This window comes from Molothrus aeneus, chromosome 9, assembly GCF_037042795.1.
Source record: "Molothrus aeneus isolate 106 chromosome 9, BPBGC_Maene_1.0, whole genome shotgun sequence".
Classification (NCBI taxonomy): Eukaryota; Metazoa; Chordata; class Aves; order Passeriformes; family Icteridae; genus Molothrus; species Molothrus aeneus.
This window is the reverse complement of record NC_089654.1, coordinates 20703138-20726939: the sequence shown is the minus strand read 5'-3', so window position 1 is coordinate 20726939 and position 23802 is coordinate 20703138. Positions and strand designations below refer to the sequence as shown.

Here is a 23802-nt window from a genome sequence, read left to right as displayed (position 1 = left end):
AAAAAAGTATCTGTTCATTTAATTATTTCAGTAAACATAATACTGGTATCACTATCTATGCTACATAGTATTTCCCCTTTTTTAAGGAATATGAGCCTACTTGTAATTAAAGGAATGCTATATTAATGATGCTGAAAGTCTCAGAGGGAAAAAAATTTAATGTCCACTCATAATATTATGCCAGAATTACATGTGCAGAATACTTTTTAATAATCTTTGTTTCTTAATTTAGTTTTGATTGACTATGAAATACGGAGTAGCACTCAAGGGCTCAAATTTCTACTGTCATCATCAGCATTTCTGCTCTATAAATTGTACAAATGCACAGGACTCCCATCTGCAGGCTCCTTTTCAAGCTTCTATTTAACCTATGAAGGAAATTAGCTGCAGGCAACTGTAATTGATGATAATTTCATCATTTTTAGCTGTTGGGATGTATTATGATATCTAGGTTTAAACACAAACAGAAAATTATATTTTAATGTTGCCATTTGAGCTGCAAATACAGGTTGGTAACACAAACCCGTCTCTAGTTTGCAAATTACAGCAATAGCCACTAGGAGTCTCCTGGTCAAATTCATGATGAATTTGCACAGTAATCCCAGCTCAGGTTTGAATGCAAACCCCATGCTAAAGTCTGGATTTCAGCAGAAGTGCCAGTCCCTGTGCAGGGCAGGTGGGAGTGGGGCGACAGGATCTCTGAGCTGTGAGCAGCATCATCAGGTTCCTGAGACTGTACCAGGGACAGAGCTGGCACATGTTTGAGAAGGAAAGCCAGAAGCCACCTACACACTGTTCTGGTAGAGGAAATGATGGTCATGATCATAGGAAGTCAGATTTGTTTCTCTTTATGACTGGACGGAGTATTGTGGAATTGTTCTTACAAAGAGGGAAGTAGATTTCACTGACTGTTAGTTACTCCCAGGGATTTCAAGATTTGTTTTACACTGAAATGCTGCAGGCCACAAGAACTAGCACCACCAGGTACTTCAAAATTTGCTTAGTGTGAAACCTGCAGCTCAAACCTGAAAATGTGAATAGCTTCTTTCTCTTCTCTCCTCTCCTCACCTCCCAGGCCAACAATGCACAAGCATACAGGGCCAGACATACTCTGAGCAATGCCAAATGCTCCAAGTTAATAAATTACAGATCTGCAGAAAGGGGTCATGCTGGCTTAAACACTGTGGCTGTTCGGTCCAAGTCTGTGACTGACAAAAGATGTCCAAATTTCCTTGAAGGAATACCACAGAAAGCAGTCATGCACCTTCTGCCAGCATATGTAGCTCACTCTGAGACACTAGAGACTGCTTTAAAATGGACAGGGAAGCCAGAGGTGACCAGAGAACCCTTCCCCATAGTGCTGATTATCCTGCAGGCAGGAGGAGCCATTATTCTTATTCTTATATACTTATTCTGGAAGGATGCTGTCACATCCTCCTTACAGATACATGCAACTCCACATCTGGAAATTGTAAGTGTTCAACTGCTCTTAGCCACTTTTTAAAGTTTCTTTTATGCATCTCTCCTCTTGAGCAAAAATTCTTTCCGAGCTGTAGAAATCCTGAATGACTTTAAATCTGATGAGATTTTAAACAAACAATAATTTGGAAGATTATTTGGTTTCTGCTTTTTGAGCTATTTGGTTTCATTTTCAAACTTTTCCCTGCAACCAGAAGGACTAAGGAAATAAAGATCATGTTTTAAATGAAACCTGAGAATCTCATATAATAATTATAGGTCTCCAGGGGTTTGAGGTTTCAGAATAATCTCATGAGCTGTCAATACTGAATGTCATCAGAAAGGATAATGTTATTCTCAGAATAGATGCCTAAAAGCAACTGTGGGATAGTTTTTTCTGTTGCATACTCCCCATAATACCTACAAATGCTGTTCTGGGGGGACACCACAAAGCTACCTGCAAGTGGTGAGCTGCCAAATGCTGGCTTTAGCTGCCAGCTAGGGCTGTTATATTTTGCAACAAATTTACATATGCAAAGCCCTGTTATTCAGTCTGTCAACTAAACAAGGAAAGTACAAATTCATCACAGACTCATAAGAACATTTAATACCATGGTGAATATGCAGAAATATGTAGGGGGCCAATTTAACCACCCATCTCCTCTGTATTGTATGCTCGCACACACATTGCAGTGCACGGCTGCTTTGTGTGTTATTGCAGATTATTATCAGCTACTCTCACAGACTGCCTTAGATTCTACCGTAATCCCCCAGCAGGACTTGAATGAAAATTCTCAGCCTGGTTTGTTTCAAGGATCTAATCTATATTACACCAAAGGCTGACAGAGACTCAACAGTTAGTACCTTAGTCCAATTGGTGAAGAGAAAATTAGTAAACCTGATCAGGAAACCGACATGCAGATAAAACAGGAGGCTGCTTCAGCCTCCTTGTCATCCTGCAGAAGCAGACTTGGCTGCTTGATACCCTTGTTTATTATTAGAATAGCTGAAGACCCTGTTCTTCTCCAAGTCAGTGTTAACCTGATTTCAATAACAAAACAGTGGTACAGGTTTGGCAGGCACATAGCCAGTACTGACAAGAAGAAAACCAAGCATTTGTATAAGCCAGTTTGGCACTTCAACATGCTGAAAAGAAACCTTTGCATCTTTGTCACTTCAAATTTGGTCTTTTTTAGCACAAGAACATGCCTAACATGAAAGAACTTTTTTCCACTGCCCACTTTCTCCAAGTATGTCAGTGCTATCTTCTTAACTAGTTTTCTAAAACTAAAAGTGAACACAAAAATTCAAGATCTCAAAAATGCCAAGGGCTCAGCCCTACAAAATACATAAAACCTCATTTTGCAGGAAATATGTAATTCCTACAGCTAGCTATGGCACAGATAGACAATACATTTTTAGGGATGAGAATGCTCTGCTGTGAGCCATGGGCAGTATTTTAGGAACATTAAATATTTCTGTCATTTTCCTTATGTTTCAAGCAAGCCAAGCCACTACCAATGCATATCTAAATATGGTGGATATGTACAATCTACATCTATCCTGGAAACAAATCCCACAGTTTATCATGTAAGAGTCAGTCACTCTACACTTGTGTAGCTGAATGCACACTCTCATTCTGTGGGCTCTCTCTCGCTCTTCTTCCCCAGTTACTCCCCTTTCTCTGCTTCTCATGTGAGGATTCTGGTGGCCTTCTGCATCTCACAGGCTTAAGCTGCAGGTGAGCTACAGCTGTAATCTCAGGTCATTCCCAAGGAAACTTTCCTCCCACATCACAGCACTGATGAACAGATGTGGTCAAATGTTTTCAAGGGGAGTTCCGGCACCATTTTTAACACTTAGATTTAATCAAAATGTCTTTTGTTTGCCTTGTTGTTTTTTGTTTAAAATTGTTGTTTTAACTAGAGTGCATACTAATAATAAAGGCCTTCAGAAACTTACAGTATTACTTAAGATAGGAACTGCTGCAATGTTTATCTGCACTAAAAGGAAGAAACAAGTTTTATTGGGCAGGTTTGTTTCTTTTGTTTTTTTTCTCATTAAAAGAACAATTTTTTGCATTAGATGATGAATTACTAAATATTATTGAGTGCTAAATCACAGCTACTACAATTCAGATGGAAAAAATGTATTTCAAGATTAAGGAAAAAAAAACAGTAAGACAATATTATGTGGGGCACACGATTTCCATTTGTTTTTAAACAGTGGCTGCTTGAAACTGCTTGGAGATTTAGAGTGTCAAAGACATGTCAGCAGAGATGGATTAGTGGGCAGAGAGCAAGTGGTGCAGTCAAAGGTTCATAGTGATTGTAATTTATTCATTTTTCTTCGCAATTTATCACGTGGCTATTACCATAATGTACGTGGGAAGCAGCTGCATGCGTGCAAATAATGCCTTAAATGTATGTGTGGTTGGATCTGACCTCCTTACAGAACAGCAGTAGTGGAAAACAATGCCACAAGGCATTTAAAAGCAAATTTCCTTCCTGCGGGGATGCTGTCACCCAGCAATGATGATTTGTACACAGGCAAACAAATATCTCGTAGACTTCCCAGTTGTGATAACCTCACTTACCAGAACTCATTGGTCTTTCAAATCTAAATAATGTAGGTAATGTGGAGCATGTTTCCAGTGCTGTATTAACAGATGTAAGTGTGCATGATTTGTAAAACAAATCTCTTATTTTCTTTTCAAAGAATTCAGTATCTTCCACTCGCTATTTAACAGAAATATCCAATCGCAAAGAAAAGAGAGCCTCTCTAAGTGTGAGCACAAAGAAGTTATCTTCAAGTTAAGATCTCCTTTAACTGAAACTTCTCACAGTGTGGTCTATCAAACACTTGGGAGCAGCACAGCTGTAAAATATTGATATACATACATATATACATATGTGTGTGTGTAGGTGTATATATGTATATATACATATAGAGTGTCTGTTGGATTCTTATACCTGTGCATTTACTTACCAAGCCAAACATTTCCAAACCCAATCTATTTTAGGACCATGTAAAATGAGGAGCTCTGGTCTCTCTTAGTTTTCTTGAATGCCTACAGTTTCAGCTAGAAAGAAAGCTGTGAGTAGTCGCTAGAGCTTGGAGGTGATTTTAGCTGCACTGTCCATACAGACCTGCTGCAGCTCCTTGGGTAGCTGGGAAAACTTCAGCAGCCCAACTCCCAACACCATTTTTTAAGCTTTAGCAATTTGAGTTCAACTGGTCTCACTGTTTGGAAATTAGACTTAATTATGCCATGCTATGATGCTTTAAACTGATTTAGTAGAATCACTTCATTCAAATCTTTCTTGATCAGGCAAAGGCCATCCCAGTTATGGGTTAGCACAATAGGAGTTTTATGCTGATTTCTTTTGATACATTAAGAGTTGCTGTAGAGAGACACTGAGTTCAGAAAAAGTCAAGTTAAGTCCTCATAAGCAGAACATCTCATTGCTCAGCTTAATGTGCTGCTCAGACTTTTGTACAGCAGAACCTTTCACGTTTGGAATACGATGCAGGCTTTCTTGGATAATTTCATGTGCACTCTAGGGCTTCTGTTTTGAAGCCATCTATCCCAAATATACCCCCACGAATTATGCAAAATGAAAAGCTTGCCTTACCATCGCACAGAAAGTCTCAGGAGGATCTCCACATGTTATGTCGGGGGGATCCAGAGTCACTTTTACATATTTGATCATGTCTCTGGCTTCTGGCTGGCAGGCCATGTAATCCCATACTTTTCCTTCTTCTGTGTAAATCTGAGTCTTACACACGTCATAGTGCCCCCACACAGAAGGGTAGTGCTGCATCACGGAGGATACAGTAACCCAGAGGGTGTGAAGTGACAGGAATCTTGACAAATACATTTCTAAATCCTTTTATGTCAGCTTCGTAAAGGATGCTCAGTGCTGGCGTATGTGCAGTCTAGAGATTATATGTACGTATAATGTATATATTTATAAAACAGGTTCCAACTCAAACGTGAAGCATTAGGATGGGATGTTTGTTTCACTATGTTAAAGACTTTGGTAGAAGCCACCCAGGCTCTGATGACAGCCTTTCACAGCCATGCAGCACCTGTCCTTCGACTTATAACTTATCTGTCAGGGCTTCTTGTAAAAGATGTCCAAGAGCAGATAATAATTTGTGAAGTTGCAGGTCTTGAGCTCGACTGTTGATAACCCTGAGTGATCCTCCGTGCTCAGGGCTCGCAGGGGATGCCTGGACACACTGATAAATCAGTATCCGAAGGAAGAGGGTGAGTGTCTATAGGCTGGTGTCTGTTTCCCATCAATCATCCTTTTCTTCTGGCACCAGCACCCTTTTAGAAACAATAAAAATTAAGAGTTATTGTCCAAGAATCAATGCATTACAAAATATACGATATGTTGACATTTTGAAGGTTTGAAGCAATATAAAGCAAATTGGTACAATATGGATAACCTTTACTGTGGGTTCTGTGCTAGAACGAAGAAACTACCAAAATCATTCACAGTGAAAAGTATTTTGACATGAAGGATTTAACTGTACCCTAACAAAGACAGATTTATAATGTTCCAGGTGAGTTAGAGGTTCCTGCTTCCAAAACTGTATTTTCACCCTAGCAAAACTGGAGAGCAAACTACTGAATTCAGCCATGGCCCAGATGGTGCAGGCAGGCAGGGGAGCAGTCAACCCAGCACTGCAGGGCAGCAGCAGCAGCAAGGTTCTTTTATTCAAGTGACACAGAAATGGGCATCAGGGCTAGCAGGTGCTAGTAGTTTCTTGGCAAGAGGACCTCATGGAGCTCCAAAAGCCTTACATATTTCTTTTAAATTATTATTATTATTTTAAGAATAACAAAGATATGGCAAGTACAATTCAATTTCCTTGACATTTCTCATTAGCACTGCAAGAGTTTTGCTCCCTTTATTTTTGTCTTTGAACTGTGATTTACAGACCACATTGATGACAAACTACTGGTAAAGATAATGGCTTATTTTGTAGCTTACTATAAGGATGCTTTCCCCCCTTATTTTCTTAGGTTTGAGGGTTGCTGTACCTGAGTACTCAGCACTTATTTCACAGCAAATATATGCCCTTTCCCCTCTTCAGAAAACAACTAGAAATCTCCTCATTTTGTAGCACCTGAATCACATTGTTACAGGTATAAAATATACCTAGAAGTATATCACAGCAACTTCAAATATATATTTCCTAAATAACACAGGGGAAAAAAATCCAAATTCTGTATGAGGAAAACTGCAAAGACAGAGTAAGTACCCTAAACAGGGACAAGGAACACCAGGGCTAGGAATTCCAGTGCATTTGTGTCAGCCTGTGCCACCCGAGGTTGGAGAGCCAGGGCGCGGGGCTCTCGACAGGGAATTTCAGCCAGACGCTGCAGCACTTCCACACTTCCTTTGTCTGGATGCTAAAACCGAGCCAGACCCACCGGACAGATGTTGAGAAACAATCGTAAGTCGCCACTTTCTGCAGCCTGCTTTGCTTCCCAGCTTTAAATTATGCCCAGTGTCATGAACCTCCTACACCCCACAGCCACGGGAAGAGGTGTGTGACCTGGTAAGCTCCTCAACGTGTCACATTGGGAATATTCATTTTCCAAACTTATCTTCAAAGCTATTCGCAAACAGCCTCCCTATATTTAAATAATGCTTCATCTTAAACTAAGCTAAACTACAGACACCATGAAATGCCAACAGATGGTTGAATTGTGTTTCCATAGCAAAGTAATTTACAATAATTGCTGTATGGACGTAAATGTAATTTTCCATTATATTCATTTTATCAAGTGTTACCATACAACTCTCATGTATTTTATCAGAATACGCAGAGAATATCTGAATTTTCCTGCAGTAACAATTCTCAATTTGCTCAAACATATTTAAGCTTCAAATCTGAATCTGACACAAAAGCAGAATTATCTAAGACCAAATTAAATTTAAATCTCTTTAAGAAGCATGCTGGGTAGTACTGTTGGCTTTGTAGCAACCTTACATTCTTTTTTTTTTTGTTTTCAGTGGGAGTGTTTGCATATTATTTTGGAATTCAGTAATTCAGAGAACATTTTCTGTGTCATTCTAAAGACACTTCTTCCCCTGAAGAGGAAAAAAAAGCACCTGCAAGAGCCCATAGCTTAGGGTTATAGGAAACTATGTCACTATGAAAATGGGAAACAACTTCTTGCTAGAAGAAGCTGCAAATTATTTTTAATTTATAGTAAATCGAATACCTTTTATTTGAGATGGCTTGGTCATAGCTGGAATAAACAGTAAGTAAATAAATACAATTTTTTCTGTGTAGAAATAAGAAGTTACTGAGTGTAATTATATTTAGACTGCAAGCTTGTATATTCAGGCAAAAAAAAACTTTTTCTTTAATATCTTCCTTTCTAGCTCTTTAGTTACCTGTAACATTTTATAATGCTGAAACTCAGATCCACTAATAAACCAGGACTGGGTAGGACTAAATAATGTGAAGCAAGCTGCTACCTTAACACACTGTGCTAAAATACTTCCCATATAACGAATTCTCATTAAAGTAAGCCAGTCATAATGATGGTCGTTACACAGAATTATAGACTATAACATCGATTGAATTTAGTGCACTGACAAGAAAAAAGTGCAGAGGAGTGCAAGACATCTGAGCATTAGGCAGCTGTAGCCATGTACAACAGACACTCCTGACAAGAAGCAGCCAATTATAGCTTAAATTTCTGGCATATAACCAGTTCTGATTAATAGTTTTCCATTACATTACAGACATATTATTAATGTATTAAAAATGTCAAGCTTTGGCAAGAACTAGTATGGCATGGCTCAGTTAGTCTGCAATATCTTCTTTTAATGAGCTTCCATTGATATAGACAAAGATATTGACCAAAGCACATTAAGGATCATGTGCTGAGTGCTGCCAGGATTTTTTCTGACAGAGCTATATGATTTGTCTTGCTTTTGTTTGTTCCTGCAGAGTCACTTATGATATGCGTTTTACATTTTAGTGCCCTATTGCTAAGGACACACCTATTTGAATTATTTTGTAGAAAAAATGTTTGGAGTAACATTTCTGAAGTTTACAGCTGTGCCAGATGTTTAGTGATAAGCCTCTAGCTGTGGGCAACACACAGCAATGGGGCCTTTTGTCCCCTGTAATGCCTGTGCATTTGACCTTAGAAAAAGGTAATCAAACAAACCACTAATAGCTACTGTTGGATGCCCTGATTCCCTCTGCCCTGCCCTGCTAGTCACACACCCTGGGTGTTGTGGGCCATGGGGGTGGCAAAGAGGGATCAGCAGCCTTGATGGCTTGAGGGCAAGGGAACGGCAAACTGCTTGGACGACTTCAGGAAATGTATGCAAAGCCTCCAGAGCACACTGCTCCCGGCGTCTGCTGTGTGAGGCAGCAGCGCTGGGGCCTTGAACGTTCCCATGTGCCACAGCCTCTGCACTATGGAAAACACTAGGAGGCACCTGGGAGGCACCGGTGCAAAGGCCACATCTGCGCTCTGCCTTGCTCTCGGAGCGCTGCTCCGTCTGCCAAGTGCCGGGCGTTCTGGCCACAAGCGAGTATGTCACAGCCATCCGAGAAGAATGGCATGCAGCTGACCCCCAGACTGAAATCAGCTGTGAGGAGGCTCTGAGCACATGCATCCCTTTCCAGATGGGGAAGTCACAGCTCATGCAATGTGTTAATTCTGCAGATGGAGGAGACACCCCCTTTACAGAATAGATAAAATGCATCTTGGCAGCATCAGTGCAGGGAAGAACTTCAGGTCTCATTAGGGGTAGTTAGCAAACACTCCTCCTTTGCCTCCTTCCATCACTGTGAAAATCCACCCCCTTCCCCTCCTCACAACCAGAGCGGCTGGATGTCTTGCATGAGCTCCCTGCTGGGAAAGCGCTGTGAGATCCATAGGGGTGGGCTCTTGGGCCTCTCTCTGGCAAGCCGCAGGAACGTGAAGGAGGTAATAAAATAGTGACCACCTCCCACACTGCCCATGCACTGGATCGAGTGTACCCTGCCAGCACACAGGAGCAGGAAGGAGAGCCAACAGCAGATCCTACATTGCCTGAGGAGAACTGGCTGAAACAACGAGGCAAGGCGAGGAGTGCCGGCTGCCACCTCCCCACAGCGGCAGCTGCAGAACAGATTTTTCCAAAGGAAACATGTTTCAAGTTTGTATCCCGAACAGCTTAAGCAGATGAATGGATCCAATCAAGCCCAAGTAAAAGGCACCTGTGCGTCCACTCCAGTTATTAATTATTTAAAGCCAGTTTAGAACATAGGAAATAATGTTCTAACCCTCAGGCAACTTACATTTACTAACCTCGCGTTGTATACCATGTTACACGTAGGCAACTTGAGAACCTTGTACATATACAAACCAACTCCTTTTATAAACACAAAATTATCTATTCAAAGAAGAAGGAACCCTGTATTTAATGATTTAATACACATTCTTTCTGTCAATACTTGTATGAAATGCAGTATACTCAAGCAACTGCTTCGGTGCCTTTGGCCTCAAATGCTGTTCCAATCAAAGTTTAGGTTCTATTCTTATCTAGCTTATTTAACTATTTAGCAGAAAAAGATTTCTTAGCCTCAGGAGAAATTTAAAATGTCAATACCTAATTAAAGAAAATAAAATACAGCTACCAAAACCCTGCGATTTGGCACTCTACTTGAAATACTTCTGGTTTTCACACATTATTCTTTGCTGACTGACACATCATACTACCACTGCCATTGCTTGCCAGGTATCATCAGCTGTCAGAATATGGAGTAAAAAGCATTTCAGCTATTTAAATTTTACAGCCTTAGTACATAGCTGCTTTTTTTCCTCTCGCATCTTTATAATTGTTAGCGTCTTGCCTTAAATATCTCTAGCATCAATCTGTTCTGCAAGTTTTTCCTCTGGGAATTTAAGTTAGCATTTGGGGAAGTTACAGGCTTTGTTTTTGGGTTTTTTTCAATGATTCCTCATGCTCAATAAGGTGATGCATGCTCATCACACAGTGTATCCAGGGCATAGGGCTACAAAGCTTTCAAGTTATGGTGTGAGCTGATGACTTTCTAACTGAAAGTTCTCAGGCTCAAAAATGAATGCCTACCGTTTGCTGAATTTGTTCTGTGCTATTGCTGTATTTTACATAAATAGCTAGAAAGTTGGTGCTGCTTATCAATGTCAGAGGTTTGAGATAAAGTTTGTAACTCAGGAGAGTATAGCCACTAACTGTTTGAAACTCTCTAGTAATCACCCTGTTAAGGTCCAGAAATATACCAGAAATTAACCTTTATTTTTTCCCCATGAAAAGCACAAAACGAAAAAAAACCAAAACAAACTACCACCACCACAACCACAACATAAAACAAGCCAGGGGAAGTTCTGCTGTTTTCTTCCCTTTGACGGGCTTCCCCGGCCACAGCTGCTCATCCTGAACCGCATTGTCCTTAGGCAAGACAGTGACTTATTCCCTCTTTAAAAGCATCTCCACCGCTTGTTCCACTCACTGTCTTTGCTAACATTTCTGTAGAAGTAATGCTGGCTCCTACCACATCAGATCCGGAGTAGTAAAAAGTTGATTGCAGAACAATAAAAGTGTATCAATCAGAGGCCAAAACCGCACATGCAACAACTTTGAGAGTAGAAAAGCATCTGTTTTATCGCGTCTAGCTGATCTGCGCTGCTCACCGCCATGCGGGGTTTTCTTTGGGGGTTCTGTGTGCGTGTGAATGTTTAGAAAAGCCGCCTGCAATTTCCGATGCAAGGGAGGATACCAGGCTGGGTACCAGTGGCCGATGCCCGGCGCCGCCGCCCCCGCCTCTGCCCGACGGGACCGCCGCTCTCCCCGGCTGAATCCGCGCTGCGGGGCGGGCGCCGGCGCCAGAGACGCGCCCCTCCCTCAGGGCTCGCTCGCGCTCCCTTCAGGGCTCGCTCGCGCTCCCTCAGGGCTCTCGCACCGCCCGCGCCCCTTCACAGCTCGGCGCGGCGCAGCCCGGCCCGGTTCCGAGCTCCGGCTCCCGGTTCCGAGCTCCGCGGGAGGAGGCACCGCGCAGGTACCGCCCCAGCCCGGCCCCAGCCCAGGCCCCGGCCCCGGCCCCGGCGCGCTCCGCTCCGCGCGGGCGGCAGGGGGCGCGCGGCCCGCACCGATCCGCCCGCGGTCGGTGGCCCGAGCCCGGCGGGGCGACCCCCGCACACAGCCCCGGCACCCGCACCGGCCCCTCCACGCCGCGCAGCCCCCGCGCCCCATCCTGCCCCGGAGCGGCATGCGGGCTGGACTCACCCTGCGGGCTCGGGCCGCCCGAGCCTCACCGCGGGGCGGCGCGGAGCCGCCGCGGCGCTGGGACGCGCTGAGGCTTCCTCGGTGGCGGCATGAAGGGCCGCGGGGAGGGCGTGAGGAGGGGGGGTTGCTCTTCCCCGGGAAAGTTTCCGGCGGGTCGCGGAGGGGCTCGGCGGGGCCGCGGCTGGGCCCAGGCACTTGTCGGCGTCGAAGTTTGGCGGGGCGCGGGCGGCGCGCGGCGGGCGGGTGGCCGCACTCCTCCGGCGCTCGGCGGGGCGGCGGGCGGGTCCTGCCCGCCGGGGCTCCCCGCCCGCCACCGCCGCTCAGGGCGGGAGCGGCCCCGCGCGGGGCGCCGGCGGCCGCGGCATGGGCGCGCGGCGCGAGCGGAGTGCGCCCCTGGCCGGGGCTGCGGCGCGGAGGGCTCCGGCGGCGCGGCCAAACTTCGGGGGGCGGCGGCGGCAGCGCCTCCTCACTTCGGAGCGACCTCGCCGCGACTGCCGGCGAGCGGGGCGGCGGCAGCTACCCCACCTCCGGGCCCGCGCAACGCGCGGCCCTAGCGCCGCCGCCGCGCCCGCCCCCCCGCCGCCGCGCTCCCCGCCCCGCGGGCGCACCGCCGGCGCCGCCTGCCCCGCGGGGGGGCAACGGGACGGGACCTACCGCCCCGAACCGAGCGGGAGCCGCCCAGCCGCCGGCAGGGCTGTGGCTGCTCCCTGCGCGCTGGAGTAGCTCTAATTTTCCCGTGTTATTTCGGCTTCAGCCTGGTAACGCACAGGCGGAGGTGCTGTCCGTGCTGCCGCCGTCCGAGCCCCGAGCCCGGCGGGCTGACCCCAGCGCCCCGCCGCAGCCGCACTCGGCTGCAGGAACAGGGCAGCGTGCCGTGCCGCCCAACTCGCCGGAGGGTCCCTCCGCAGTGCTGGGCACGCCGGGGAAGCGCCGCTTCGTCCTCTGCCTACAGCACCGAAGTGCCACCGACACAGGGAGGGAGCGCGACTTGTCCTGTTGTGGTGCTGCGGTGACCGCCCGCCCCGCACCAACCCCTCGGGGCTCCTGAAAGACGCGAAAACCCCGTCTCCTCCTTCTGCTGTGCTTCCTCGCTCCCTCCTGCACGCCCTCTACTTCTGTCGCTTAAACGAGAGGTGCACGCACTTCTCCCTTTTAGATTTCTCCAAGCTACAAAACAGTATCTAAAACTAATGACTATCAAGTCCCGTGCAGGAATTGTGCTTACTTACTCCTGGCAACTACCTGGTTACTGAATTTGACCGGCTGCAGCTGCCAGCGCTGGGCAGTGGGACACTGGCTGCATTGTGAACGCTCAGAAGCTGCGTTTATCGTTTGTTTGCGTGTTTTGCATGTTAAGAGGTGTTAAATGTATTTATGTAGGCAACAGTGCCGTTGTATTTTGTTGACAAAATTTGGCAGTTTGCGATTCCAGTAGGTAACCAGATGAAATGAGGCAGGGGATTTATGGAAGAGTAAGAAATTTGTTTTCTATTTGAGCCATGGAATTTGGTAGGTTGTGGAAATAACTGGCAGGAGTCATTAGGAAGGACAGTTTTCATCTTTTCCCTAAGACAGGTAACCCAGCAAAGTAAAAAAGATGCCTTCTAGTTCCTCCCAGGTTTTTTTTCTCTGTGTGGGCAGTGGTGTTGTTTTGGCATTTCCATTCATTCTCTGGAATCTCTGTGGCCGTGTTAGTGCAGTTACCACATGCATGGAAAAGTTCTTTGTGTGGGAAAGCCAGGAATGATCAAAGGGGTGGTAAAAACCAGCTTCAGGGATTTTCAATCCCCAAAAGCAGTTCTTGCTTTGTTTGCAGCCTCCTGGTCCCTGAGGTACAAACGGATAGAAGACGGAAATCAGTAATTTTTTTCTTCCCACTTGAACTGGAAGCATGTCAGGCATCGAGGCTCCATAGGGCCTTTTGTAAAGTAGAGGGGGAGAGTTTCACTGCAGTTGGAAGAAAAGGGTTATTTTCCTAATTACTAGACAGATGGTGGGCTGTACAGCGAAGTGCAAGAGACTGTACACACTGAGCCAAGTCCCTGCAGTGGCACATGTGGATGGACCAGCCCTGCTGCCTGTGACAGCTGTGGGGTTCCGCTGCCTCCTGGCGCTCCGAGTGCAGTGGCTTTGTCCATCTCTGGGCCAGGCTGGATCAGCTGTTTGCAGGTGCTGCAAGGGGAGTGGTTTTGGAGCACTGGAGGAGTGTTGTCTTGCTTTAGACTTGACCTGGGAGAGGATGCCTTCTTTCCACATGTGGAGAGCATGGCTCTTCATGTCACAGCAATGCCACTGGCAGTGGTGTACTTGGAGAGTGCCATTCACACCTGCTCTGCACCTTGTGCTGCTCTGGTCACATGCCGTAAACCTCACCTCCAGACATGTGTTGGAAGTTTTCTCTCCTCTGTGCAGAGTCTTTGGCCTCCTGAGGCCAGTCCCTGGTGGGACTGGCTGGCCACAAAGATTAAAGGCAGGATCGAGTCATCTGATACGTCAAAGATCATTAACTTCTTCATGCTAATGGTATTGGCCTCTTCTGCATCAAAGCTAGAGCAGCTGGTTTGAGTGCAGTGTCACCAAGTCTGAGATTAGATGTGCCTTACTGGTATAAATGATGGCCAAAAATCAAGTCTAGTCTGAGGATGTGGCCAAACTTTACAGCCAAATTTTAAGCTCATGAGAGAAAAGAGATCTGATTTAAATTAGTTGTCAAAGGCTGTTGAAAGGATGAAAAAGCAGATGGAATTCAGCAGTTAGAGACTTATCTGTGTTGTTTTTGTTCTTTTTAGAGTGACAAGCTGGAGTTAAAGAGAGAAGGGACAGTGCTTTTATAACCAAACTGAAAATACGGTACCAGTACCTGTACTAAATTTCTGACAACTCTTTTAGTAGTAAGTAATGATTTTTTGCACGTAAATGGGCTGGGCAAGTCACTGTCACAGCACCTTGAGACTGGACTTTAGCAGGATTCCTGAAGCAGATTTGATATGTAGACAGAAGATAAGATTAACCAAAGTTTGAAAGGAATATTTAAAAACACCTCAGGTCCCACTGCTTGCTTTACAGGATTGGAAATTGACTAAAAATGAAGATTTAGCAGTTGTGAAATACCAAAGGATGGAAAGTCACAACACTGGGAAAGTGTTATCTTGAAAGTGCTTCCAGCAGTATTTCTTCTGTCTTCTCAGTAATAGCTGGCATTGGCCCCTAACAGAATCAGGGAAGGGGATTAATTTTTGATTACTGGCCTGAACATGGGAGCACCTATGCCTATTAGGACACTCCTTGCTACAAGGCATAATTTATACTAGAAGCAGCATAAATTGCTGGTACAGAAGTGATACCGCTGATTGCAAACTTTTCTGGTGAAGCACCAGCTGAACTGCAAGTTTTTAACCAAGTCCTAAATCTAAACAAGCTTTGCATGTTTTCAGGCTGTGGTTTGGCTATTTAGTGCATCCCCTCATGTGCCATTATGAATCTTTTATTACTTGCTGTAGTCCAAGTTGACCTCTAATGATACAGCAGAATTATTTTATTAGTTCCTTTCCCCACAGCAGAGTACTGCTGCAATGAGCAGTAGCAGAGTACCTGGCTTTGCCTGAAGCAGCTGTCCCTGGAAATGTATCCAGAGACACAGGGAGCTTCCCTGCCTGAAGCTCAGTGTTTCAGCATGCTGGTGGCTGAGGGCTGCAGTGAAAACTGCAGGTGTCATGCGGTGCAGCAGCTGGGGCCTGACCTGAGAACAGAGGCTGCTTATGGTGGGGCCAGAGCCCTGGAAGGACAGAGGAGAGGAGGCAGTGGCTGCAGCTGCTGGGGCTGTGGTGGCAGGGAGGGTCCTGCTGTGCAGAGAGCGGCTCGGTGCTTCTGCACACCTCTGCTCTGCGGAGCCACTACCTGCTCCATGTGCTGCTCTGCTCCTCCATCACACTGCATACGTATTTCTGACCTCTTTTGTCACCAGCTGAAGGAGTTTTTGCAGAGCAGCATGAAAAAGGTGTGGGAGATAAGAGCAAGAGTAGTGCTAATTTGCCCGTGCCTCCTACTGCTGAGTTGAACAGGGGTAGAAATGGTAATAAATAGCAAATTCTCCCAGTGGCAGAGCTGGTCTGTCCACTTTATTGCTGCTTTGCCCACAGTAGTTTAGCCTTCTGTAAAATCAATTGGCTGTCTAGAATCTGAGTGTTGTTCTGGGCTTCCATGTTTAGTGCCTCCAGTGCTTACAGCAGAATGATTGGAAAATTGTATTTAGATAAATGACAAGATCAAAAGGTTTCTGCATTAGAGTTGTTCAACCTGGAGAAGAGAATGCTCTAGAGAGACCTTATAGCACCTTCCAGTTACCTAAAGGAGACCAACAGCAAGAGAGCTGAAGAAAGGTTTTTTGCAAGGGTATATAGTCATATCGAAAGGGGAAATGGCTTTAAACTGAAAGCAGATATATTTAAATTAGGTATTAGGGAGAAATCTTTTACTCTGAGGGTAGTAAGGCTCTGGAACAGGTGGCCCAAAGAAGTGGAAGATACCCCCTTCCTGGAAGTGTTCAAGGAGGAATTGGATGGGGCTTTGAGCAACCTGTTTTAGTGGATGGTGTGTTCCTGCCCACGTCAGGAGGATTGGAACTAGCAACCAACTCAGAACATTGAATGATTCTATGATTTGTACAGGCAGGGGACAAATCCTGACCTCTATTCAGTGAAGCAGTGAATACACAGATATCCCTATGTAGTGTTTTGACACTACTTAAGCTTCAGCATAGCTCAAGGGCAGGGGACAGGGAGGCTACTGAAAAAAATGTCACCCCTTGCTCTGAAGCCTCCATCGCAGTACAGTTTGTGAGAGGTTTTCTCTGAGCAGGCTGGGTGACAGAACAAAAATGCTGGCAGCTACAGGTGCCTTGTCTAGACCACAGCTTCCATCATAGCACTGTGCACCAGCAGACCCAACTTAGCAGGCCTGGGAAGTCCTGATGGGAAAGGCCTGCGGAGGCACGCCCCTGAGTAAGGTAATCCGGGCAGGCAGCTGGGAGTATGATGTTACACTGCTGAACACTACATCAAGAGATGTGCGAGTCATCCTACTCCTGCCTCCATTTCCATACAGCTTGATAATGACTTTTTCTCCTTAGAGGGTAAGGAGATCTTTCCCAATGATGTTTCAGAGCTGAGAGCTTCTCTGAACAGGACATTGGGGTCTGAAATCTTGAAATAGGGTAGGTATGAAATCTGGGAGAAAGAGTACCTCATCAGCAGTGTTTTTCATTTGGCTGGGACTGTTTGCTGCTAGCAGGCTGTGGGACCCCATTACTTTTTCCTCAGGTCTAGGGTAGAAAATGGACCATTTCAGGTCTCCTGAGAGCAGTGTGTTTGTAATTCCCATGCAGTTCCCCAGGGAATGCAGGCAAAGGATTTTCATGAGATGTGCCCTCTGTGAGAAGGCAAAGTCAGTTATTTTTTATACAAAGTGTTGTTCTTAGGTATTGTACTTGTTGATTCAGAGATGCATGTAAATTACAGCCTGGATTTCCACTTGCAGAATGAAAAATGTCTTGTTCTAATAATAAATACTGAATCTCTGCTGTTCTCATTTACATAACATACATGACACAATGTGTAAATCCTCAACAATATTTTTTCAGAATTTAGCAGCTTGTTTTTCTGCAAACATAAACATTTATTTTTGGTGTTAATAATTAATAATATGCCACATGCACATAATAAATGTGAAATCTAATCTTGTATAGACATGAATGTATCTGCCAAAGTAGTCTTTCTGTGCTGTAAATGACTCTCACAAAGTGGCAGCATACATTCTATTTTCAATCATGGTTTTTTGTTTTGTGAACAGATGTGCCATTAAATTATATGTTTTCCTTTGCAATTAACAAATACTTTACACTTTAAAGAAAAGAAAAATACTCAATAATTATTTTTAAAAGGAAAATGGCTAATAAAAGTCTTTGCAGCTGTATCCTAAGCAAAATACAGACAGAAATGTAGAAAATCCCAGCAAAGGAGGGTAGATCAGATGTGGGAGTATCAGTCCTTTTCTGCAGTGAAAAGAAGGAAATGACCAACTCGGGGTCAAAGCTGCAGCCAGACAGGGAATGGCTCGATGCTGTGCAGAACAAGACACGGGAGTGGTGCAGGGTAGCAGACAGAGGTACACCCTTCTCTTGCTTATTGATTCCTCCCTCTAGTGCCCAGTATTTTTAGGTTTCATCACTTCCTAGGAACCAGCAGTAGCTGAGAACCCTCCTGACAAAGCCTTGGAGCTCTATTGCCGCTAATGGCTGTCCCACCTGGCGCCCGGGGGTGCGGCTGCTCTCGGTTCCGCTCTGGCTGCTCTTCCTCGCAGTGTGACTGCTCTTCCTCACGGTGTGAGCACAGCCGGCTGCAGCCGCTGGCTGGAAGCTGTGGCTATGCTCAGGAACCCTGGCTAACAAATTAGATGGTATTTTAGCACTGATTTCTGGTAGGAGGTGCAATGTAGTTTGTGTCATTTTCAGGGAAGCCACGCGGAGCTGTGGTTTGCTGAACTGCAGAGGAAATAACCATCTTTCCAGAGCAGGCTGGGCTGACTTTCTGGGAAAGGTAGTGATGTGCTTACACCAAAGGCTTAACCAAACATGAGATGTTCTATTAGGCTGTTTCATAAGGACCTTTTATTTATATGCTTGCTTTGCTTGTATTTATACTATTCCAGCCATTAACTCTTGTCTTCTTTTGCAGTTCATTGGTTGTGGTTAGTAGTGGGGCTGACATAAGGGTCCTCAAAAATTTGCCAAACTTTCTAGAAAAAGTACACCTTGATATTCCACCATGGAATAAGAGATGAAGGAACTTTATTTGAAGCATTTTCATGCTATCATTACGCATTCTGTAGAAGACAAAGATCATAAAAGTCCAGTTGCTGTTCATGAGCCAATACTTATTAATCAGATGAAAATAAGGTGCCCTAGGAAGGGTGAATGCAGAGTAACTGGGCTGGGATGACTCAGCCATCTTTACAGCAACAAACTCACTAAATGGTATTGTCCAAGGTGCTTTGGAGGAAAGTTTCCAAAATTCCCTGTTTTCTGAATTTCTCTCTGCTCAGTTCACCTTCTGTTTCGGCACTTTTTCTGGAAATTCTGGATACTCTTTTGGAAGCACACAGTCATGCAGAGCTTCGTGGAGGCTCCCGTTGCTGTAATTGAACCGAGTTCGGGGGGAGCCTACTTACCCTCATGGGGGGTCATAGGGTACGGCTGTCAATACAATTGATTCAAAATGTGCATAGCAAGGTTTTTTTGCACTTCCAAAGAGGCTTTTAAAGATGAAATGTTCTCTAGAAATGGCCAGCACCAATGCAAGATTCAGCCATTTTTCAAACATAGTAGTAAACACAATATATTATAAATAGGAATAGATTATTTGTCAAAAAATATTGAGCCTGTTTTTGAAATGGAGGTTATATCTTTTGATTCTATATTTTGAAAATATTTCTTGTACTTGGGCTTTTTTTTAGCAGACAGACTTGTCAGGACTTGGAGTCAGGGACTACTGCTTATGTTTGTGTACAGAAATGAGCACTGCTCTCATCTCAGTTATGCATCTAAGGGTGGACTTGCTGCATATAATACATACAGTAATTAGCAGTCATTCATCATCTGTCATCAGACACCTTCTAGCTGTTAATACTATCCTAAATGTATTTCCTTTGGAAAAACCACTTTTCTAAAGACTCAGAGGTCTCAGTATGTATATGACAACTAATATGAAACAACCAACTAATCTAAATTCAGTTCCCAGGTGAAACTTAATGTTTGGACATAGGTGACTATTACATTTGCTCTACCAGCTATATTCTGTTCCCTCAGCAGGGCAAAATGCATATCTTGAGAACACTACTGGTTATTTACCCAATCCCACCTGTTCCTACACAAATACAGACATTATTTAGTACCACTTTTAATCTGTCAATATTTTAATATTGAATAGAAACATTCCAGCAAAAATGTTTATTATTCTATTATTGAGGCATTTCTTTCATGGAGGAAAAGCATAATTTAACACTGAGGAGGGGATTACAGTAGTGCTCTGACATGGGATAAAACACAAGAACAATGGGCAGGGATAGTATTGGCCACTTATCCCTCCCAGTTAAAGGTATAAGTAAATATATAAAAGCATTCATTACTTGAAAACTTGGATTATGAAGAGGCAGTTTTGGGTGTTCATTTGATAGCTATATGGAAGTCCTGGAGGGAGGAGTAGGGAAAACTCAGTTGTCATGCAGCTGAGCCACAGTTTAGTCAGGTAGCCATTAGTTTTGATTTGTGGTATACCATTATGAACCAGTGAAGGGCAGCACTGTCCAACTGTTCTAGGTAACTGGATAGATCACTAATTATGTTTTCAAGTTTACAATGATGTAAACATTAAATGTTTGACAGGATTTGCTATGAAAATAGCTGTGTTGCTGTATTACTGCAAAACAGTAACTTCAAGAGCCTTTTGTTTTTGTCACCAGATTTCTGCAGTTACAAATTAACAACTTACTTGTAATGAATTTTAGGAAAGGCCATTTCATTCATTGAAAAGGTGAATCTCTTGCTAACAGTATGTTAAGTTCAGTTGCTTTATTATGTTGCAGCATAGGGTCTACACATCAAAACAGATTTTAGCAAATTGAAATATGATTAGTATCAGAAATATGTGAACAATAATACAGATATTTTTGTAGCTCAAAACACTGGTTTTCTACACAAATTGTAGATGAGATTAGTACTTTTATTTCTGAAGTTTCCTTCAGCATTTTTCAATAGGAATTAATGATCCACGTGTCTGATACTTGTATTTATGCTCAATATAACAGGATATTGGAAAGAAACTCCAGTAATAGTTTTATATTTTTCTTTGTGTGTGGAAATGTAGCTGTATAACTTATACAAGCCTTTTCAAAGTGCTATCTTATTTACTATGCTGTTTGAGAGGGAATAAAATTAAAAGGTGCTCTACTATTTAGTCTCTTTTTAAAGGTTCTATGCCCATGTGCACATCTAAAAAATAGTGGTTTGGTTTTTACTCCAAAAATAGTATCTTGACTTTCCAGAGGAAGCTGTATTATACTACAAGTCCATGCCAACAACGGTTCATCTACTTACATGTAAAAACAAAACTGTACATTGTTCTGGATTTGAAGTATTTGTCATGTGAATTCAGATGGTGACACTGTGTCCTTGCAATGTTTTCATGATGTGAGTGCTTTAGTTTTTTTTAAAAGATGTCTAAATCTTTCTGGCACACAGCTGGCTCTTCTGACAAAAAAAAGTCTGGTGTGTACCAGAGTTGGGATTTCACCTGTAGTGTTTCAGACACAGAATAGTAGGAGCTGGCTGAGGAAGCCACCCTTGGCTCCCTAGGCGAGGGGATTAGATAGGCAAGGGTTCATCATCCCTGTAAGGTCTGAGCTAAATGACAACCCAGTGGGGAGCTTTATGGCTTAGGGGTGGGCTGCAGGGGAGAGAGCCCCTGGGTGCTGCCTCTCCAGCCCCAGGATGGCTCTTCCAAACTGCATTTGAGAGAAGTCCTGGCTTTATTTCCTTGTCTTCTTTTTCACATAGATGTACAATGTCTTCAGCCTTGCAGTACTGTAGAGAGGGTGTCAGGGCCAAGATGAGGTTAGTTGCTTTCTTTCTCTAGCAGACTTGTGTACTTATTCAACATAAATATCAGGGTATTCACCATTTATTTATATTTTAAATTTAAATTTCACCTGCATTGCAAGACATTTATTACTATATTTAATGTGCAAGACTGTCCAATTAATTCATGAAAAATTCTGGGACACTGGTTACAAATTAAAATGGCGACATTTGCTGCAATAATGGTTTTTATGTGTGAGAACCAGACCCATACATCAGATCATAGAAAGATGAATGAATCCACAAATGAATAAAATGATTAAAAGCTCAAGTTGGCAGTGGAGTTTATATGTTTACTCTGGTATGTAAAACATCTATTGATCTGAAGTTTGATCACTAATATTTACAAATTTATTCTCATATACATCATTATGATTGTATTCTCTTGTGCTAAAAGTTTACTAGTTTACCTGAGTAGTGTATCCTGATTACCCAGGCTGCTGCAGATGCTCGGACATCTTGGGGAGCTCTGCTCTCCATGCATTGGTAGGGCTTCCACCTGAGCTGGGAGAAAGAATGAGCAGGAGGGCAAATGTTCGTCCCAGGTGAAATGATACCATAGGGATCATTCACACTCCGGGGCAGAGTGTGCTGTGTGTGACAGCAGGCTCAGTCTGGGGCTCTCAGCCCTGCCTCCTCCCTCAGGACAGGGATGTCATTCCTTGCAGGAGCAGTGGAGCAGAGAAGGCCATGGAGCAACGGCTGCAGGAGTTTGGCCCTTGGCATGAATAATAGCAGGAGGAAACCAGACCTGTGCCAGGCCTGTGAGCTCAGGCTGCAGTGCAGTGCACCTCTGTGGGCTTCTTGTGATTGTTCTCAGAGGTCTGTTTCTCCAGGGCTTTAAAAAGTAACGTTCCTGAGGGTAAGCTTTCCTTTCTTGTTCCTCATTTCCTTGATGCTCTGAAAAGACATTATATTAAACAGCACACATGCCCTCCCCTCCTCTGAGCTTGGACATTTTGCGGGATCCAAGGACTGATTTCAAGACCTGAGAGGATGGGAACTCACTGTATTATGCTCCAAAAAGGCATGAACAGAGAGAAAAAGATGTGAACCTGGAGGTTTCACTTTTTAAATAGTTTTAAAAGAACTGTGAACAATGGACCAGTAATTTCAGAAAAGCAAAACTGGATTAAGCAGAACCTGGGGATTCTTAAGAGAGGAAAGCTGGGCAATGGATGTGGTCTGCTGATAAAAGAGAAAGTACAAACTGTCTCTGAAAGCAAATATTTTAACAGAATTAATAATTTTCAGAATGATTCACAAACACATAAAAAGGACTGAAAGAGAAAAGTTTCCAAAATCAGAAGTTAAATGCCAAGGGGATGCATCTGGCATCCATATTGTAGTTGATGGTAAAGTTACAACTGCTTTCAGTGGGTGCAGGGTTCAGATCTGGCTCTTTCAAAGTTGCCTGCCAGGTGTCCTTTGGACCATCTACCCTCTTGGCCCCTTGGATTTCAGCAGATCTGGGGCTGGGTTCTCAGGGACTGAGAGCTGGGAGAGCATGAATTGACATTAGCATCTGTCTCAATGGGGAATCTGCCACTGGCTTCCACTCCTGCCCAGCATTTCACACAGATCAGAATCAATATCAGCCACAGTTGTCACTTTAAGTACTGGCCATGTATATCCTTCTGACTTACGCAGAAACATAAACTAAAATATGCATTCTCATTTTTCATATGCTTCACCTGATGTCTGAAATCACAAATTATATCCAAAATGAGAAACATTGTGTGCTCAACCAGTACATATTGCAACTTTTAAAAAATACATTTTTAATAGAGTGTCATAATATATTATTCTTTGTATCTATTCAGTGGCATGGAGCTAAGCAGTATTTTTACAGGAAATATAAATGTGCTGCTGTGATTGGAGTCTGCAGTGGCCCTGCTGAAACGTTCCATAACGGGCACCTCCAGCAGGCAAAATGGGGCAGGGAATCTGCAGGAATGGTGTGCTAAATAAACACTCATAGGAGAGCCAAGACAAAACAATTTATAACTGCAGGTGCTAAAGCTTGAAAGTAACTTTACTTAGGGGAATAATTTCATATTAGTTCTTAAGGGTTCTTTTGTCTTTGTAATTACATTCCCTTGTAAATAAATATGTAGGTTATCTTACCAAACAGATAATACAAAGTCTTTTACAATAGGAAATTGAAATATTAAAAGTCATGTCATGTAATAAGTTGTTGCCTGAACACGCATTTACTTTGGAGAAACTTGCCCAACTGCCCTAAAACAGCTGCTTACTCCATTCAGATTCTTATTTAAAAACTATTTAAATTAGGGATCGGAACTAGAACCCAATTGTATTTAAAATAGGGATCGGAACTAGAACCCAACTTTTGTT

The 23802-nt window shown here is 43.8% G+C and overlaps 1 protein-coding gene across 10 annotated transcripts in view; it reads right to left on the bottom strand.

Moving 5' to 3' along the window:
- The window catches only part of NTNG1 (netrin G1), a 148694-nt gene extending 136692 nt beyond the window's left edge, over positions 1 to 12002 (bottom strand). For 6 of the 10 annotated variants that reach the window (XM_066555785.1, XM_066555778.1, XM_066555781.1 and 3 more), the window contains exons 1-2: positions 11757 to 12002; positions 5094 to 5794 (exon numbers count right to left, since the gene is read on the bottom strand). In XM_066555785.1, coding sequence (XP_066411882.1) covers positions 5094 to 5339 — 246 coding nt within the window. In that variant the 5' untranslated portion in view covers positions 5340 to 5794; positions 11757 to 12002. Of the gene's footprint in view, positions 1 to 5093; positions 5795 to 11025; positions 11141 to 11164; positions 11354 to 11756 lie in introns of those variants that run through there. The other 4 variants (XM_066555783.1, XM_066555784.1, XM_066555776.1 and 1 more) reach the window with 4 other exon arrangements.
- Positions 12003 to 23802: the final 11800 nt, after the last annotated feature.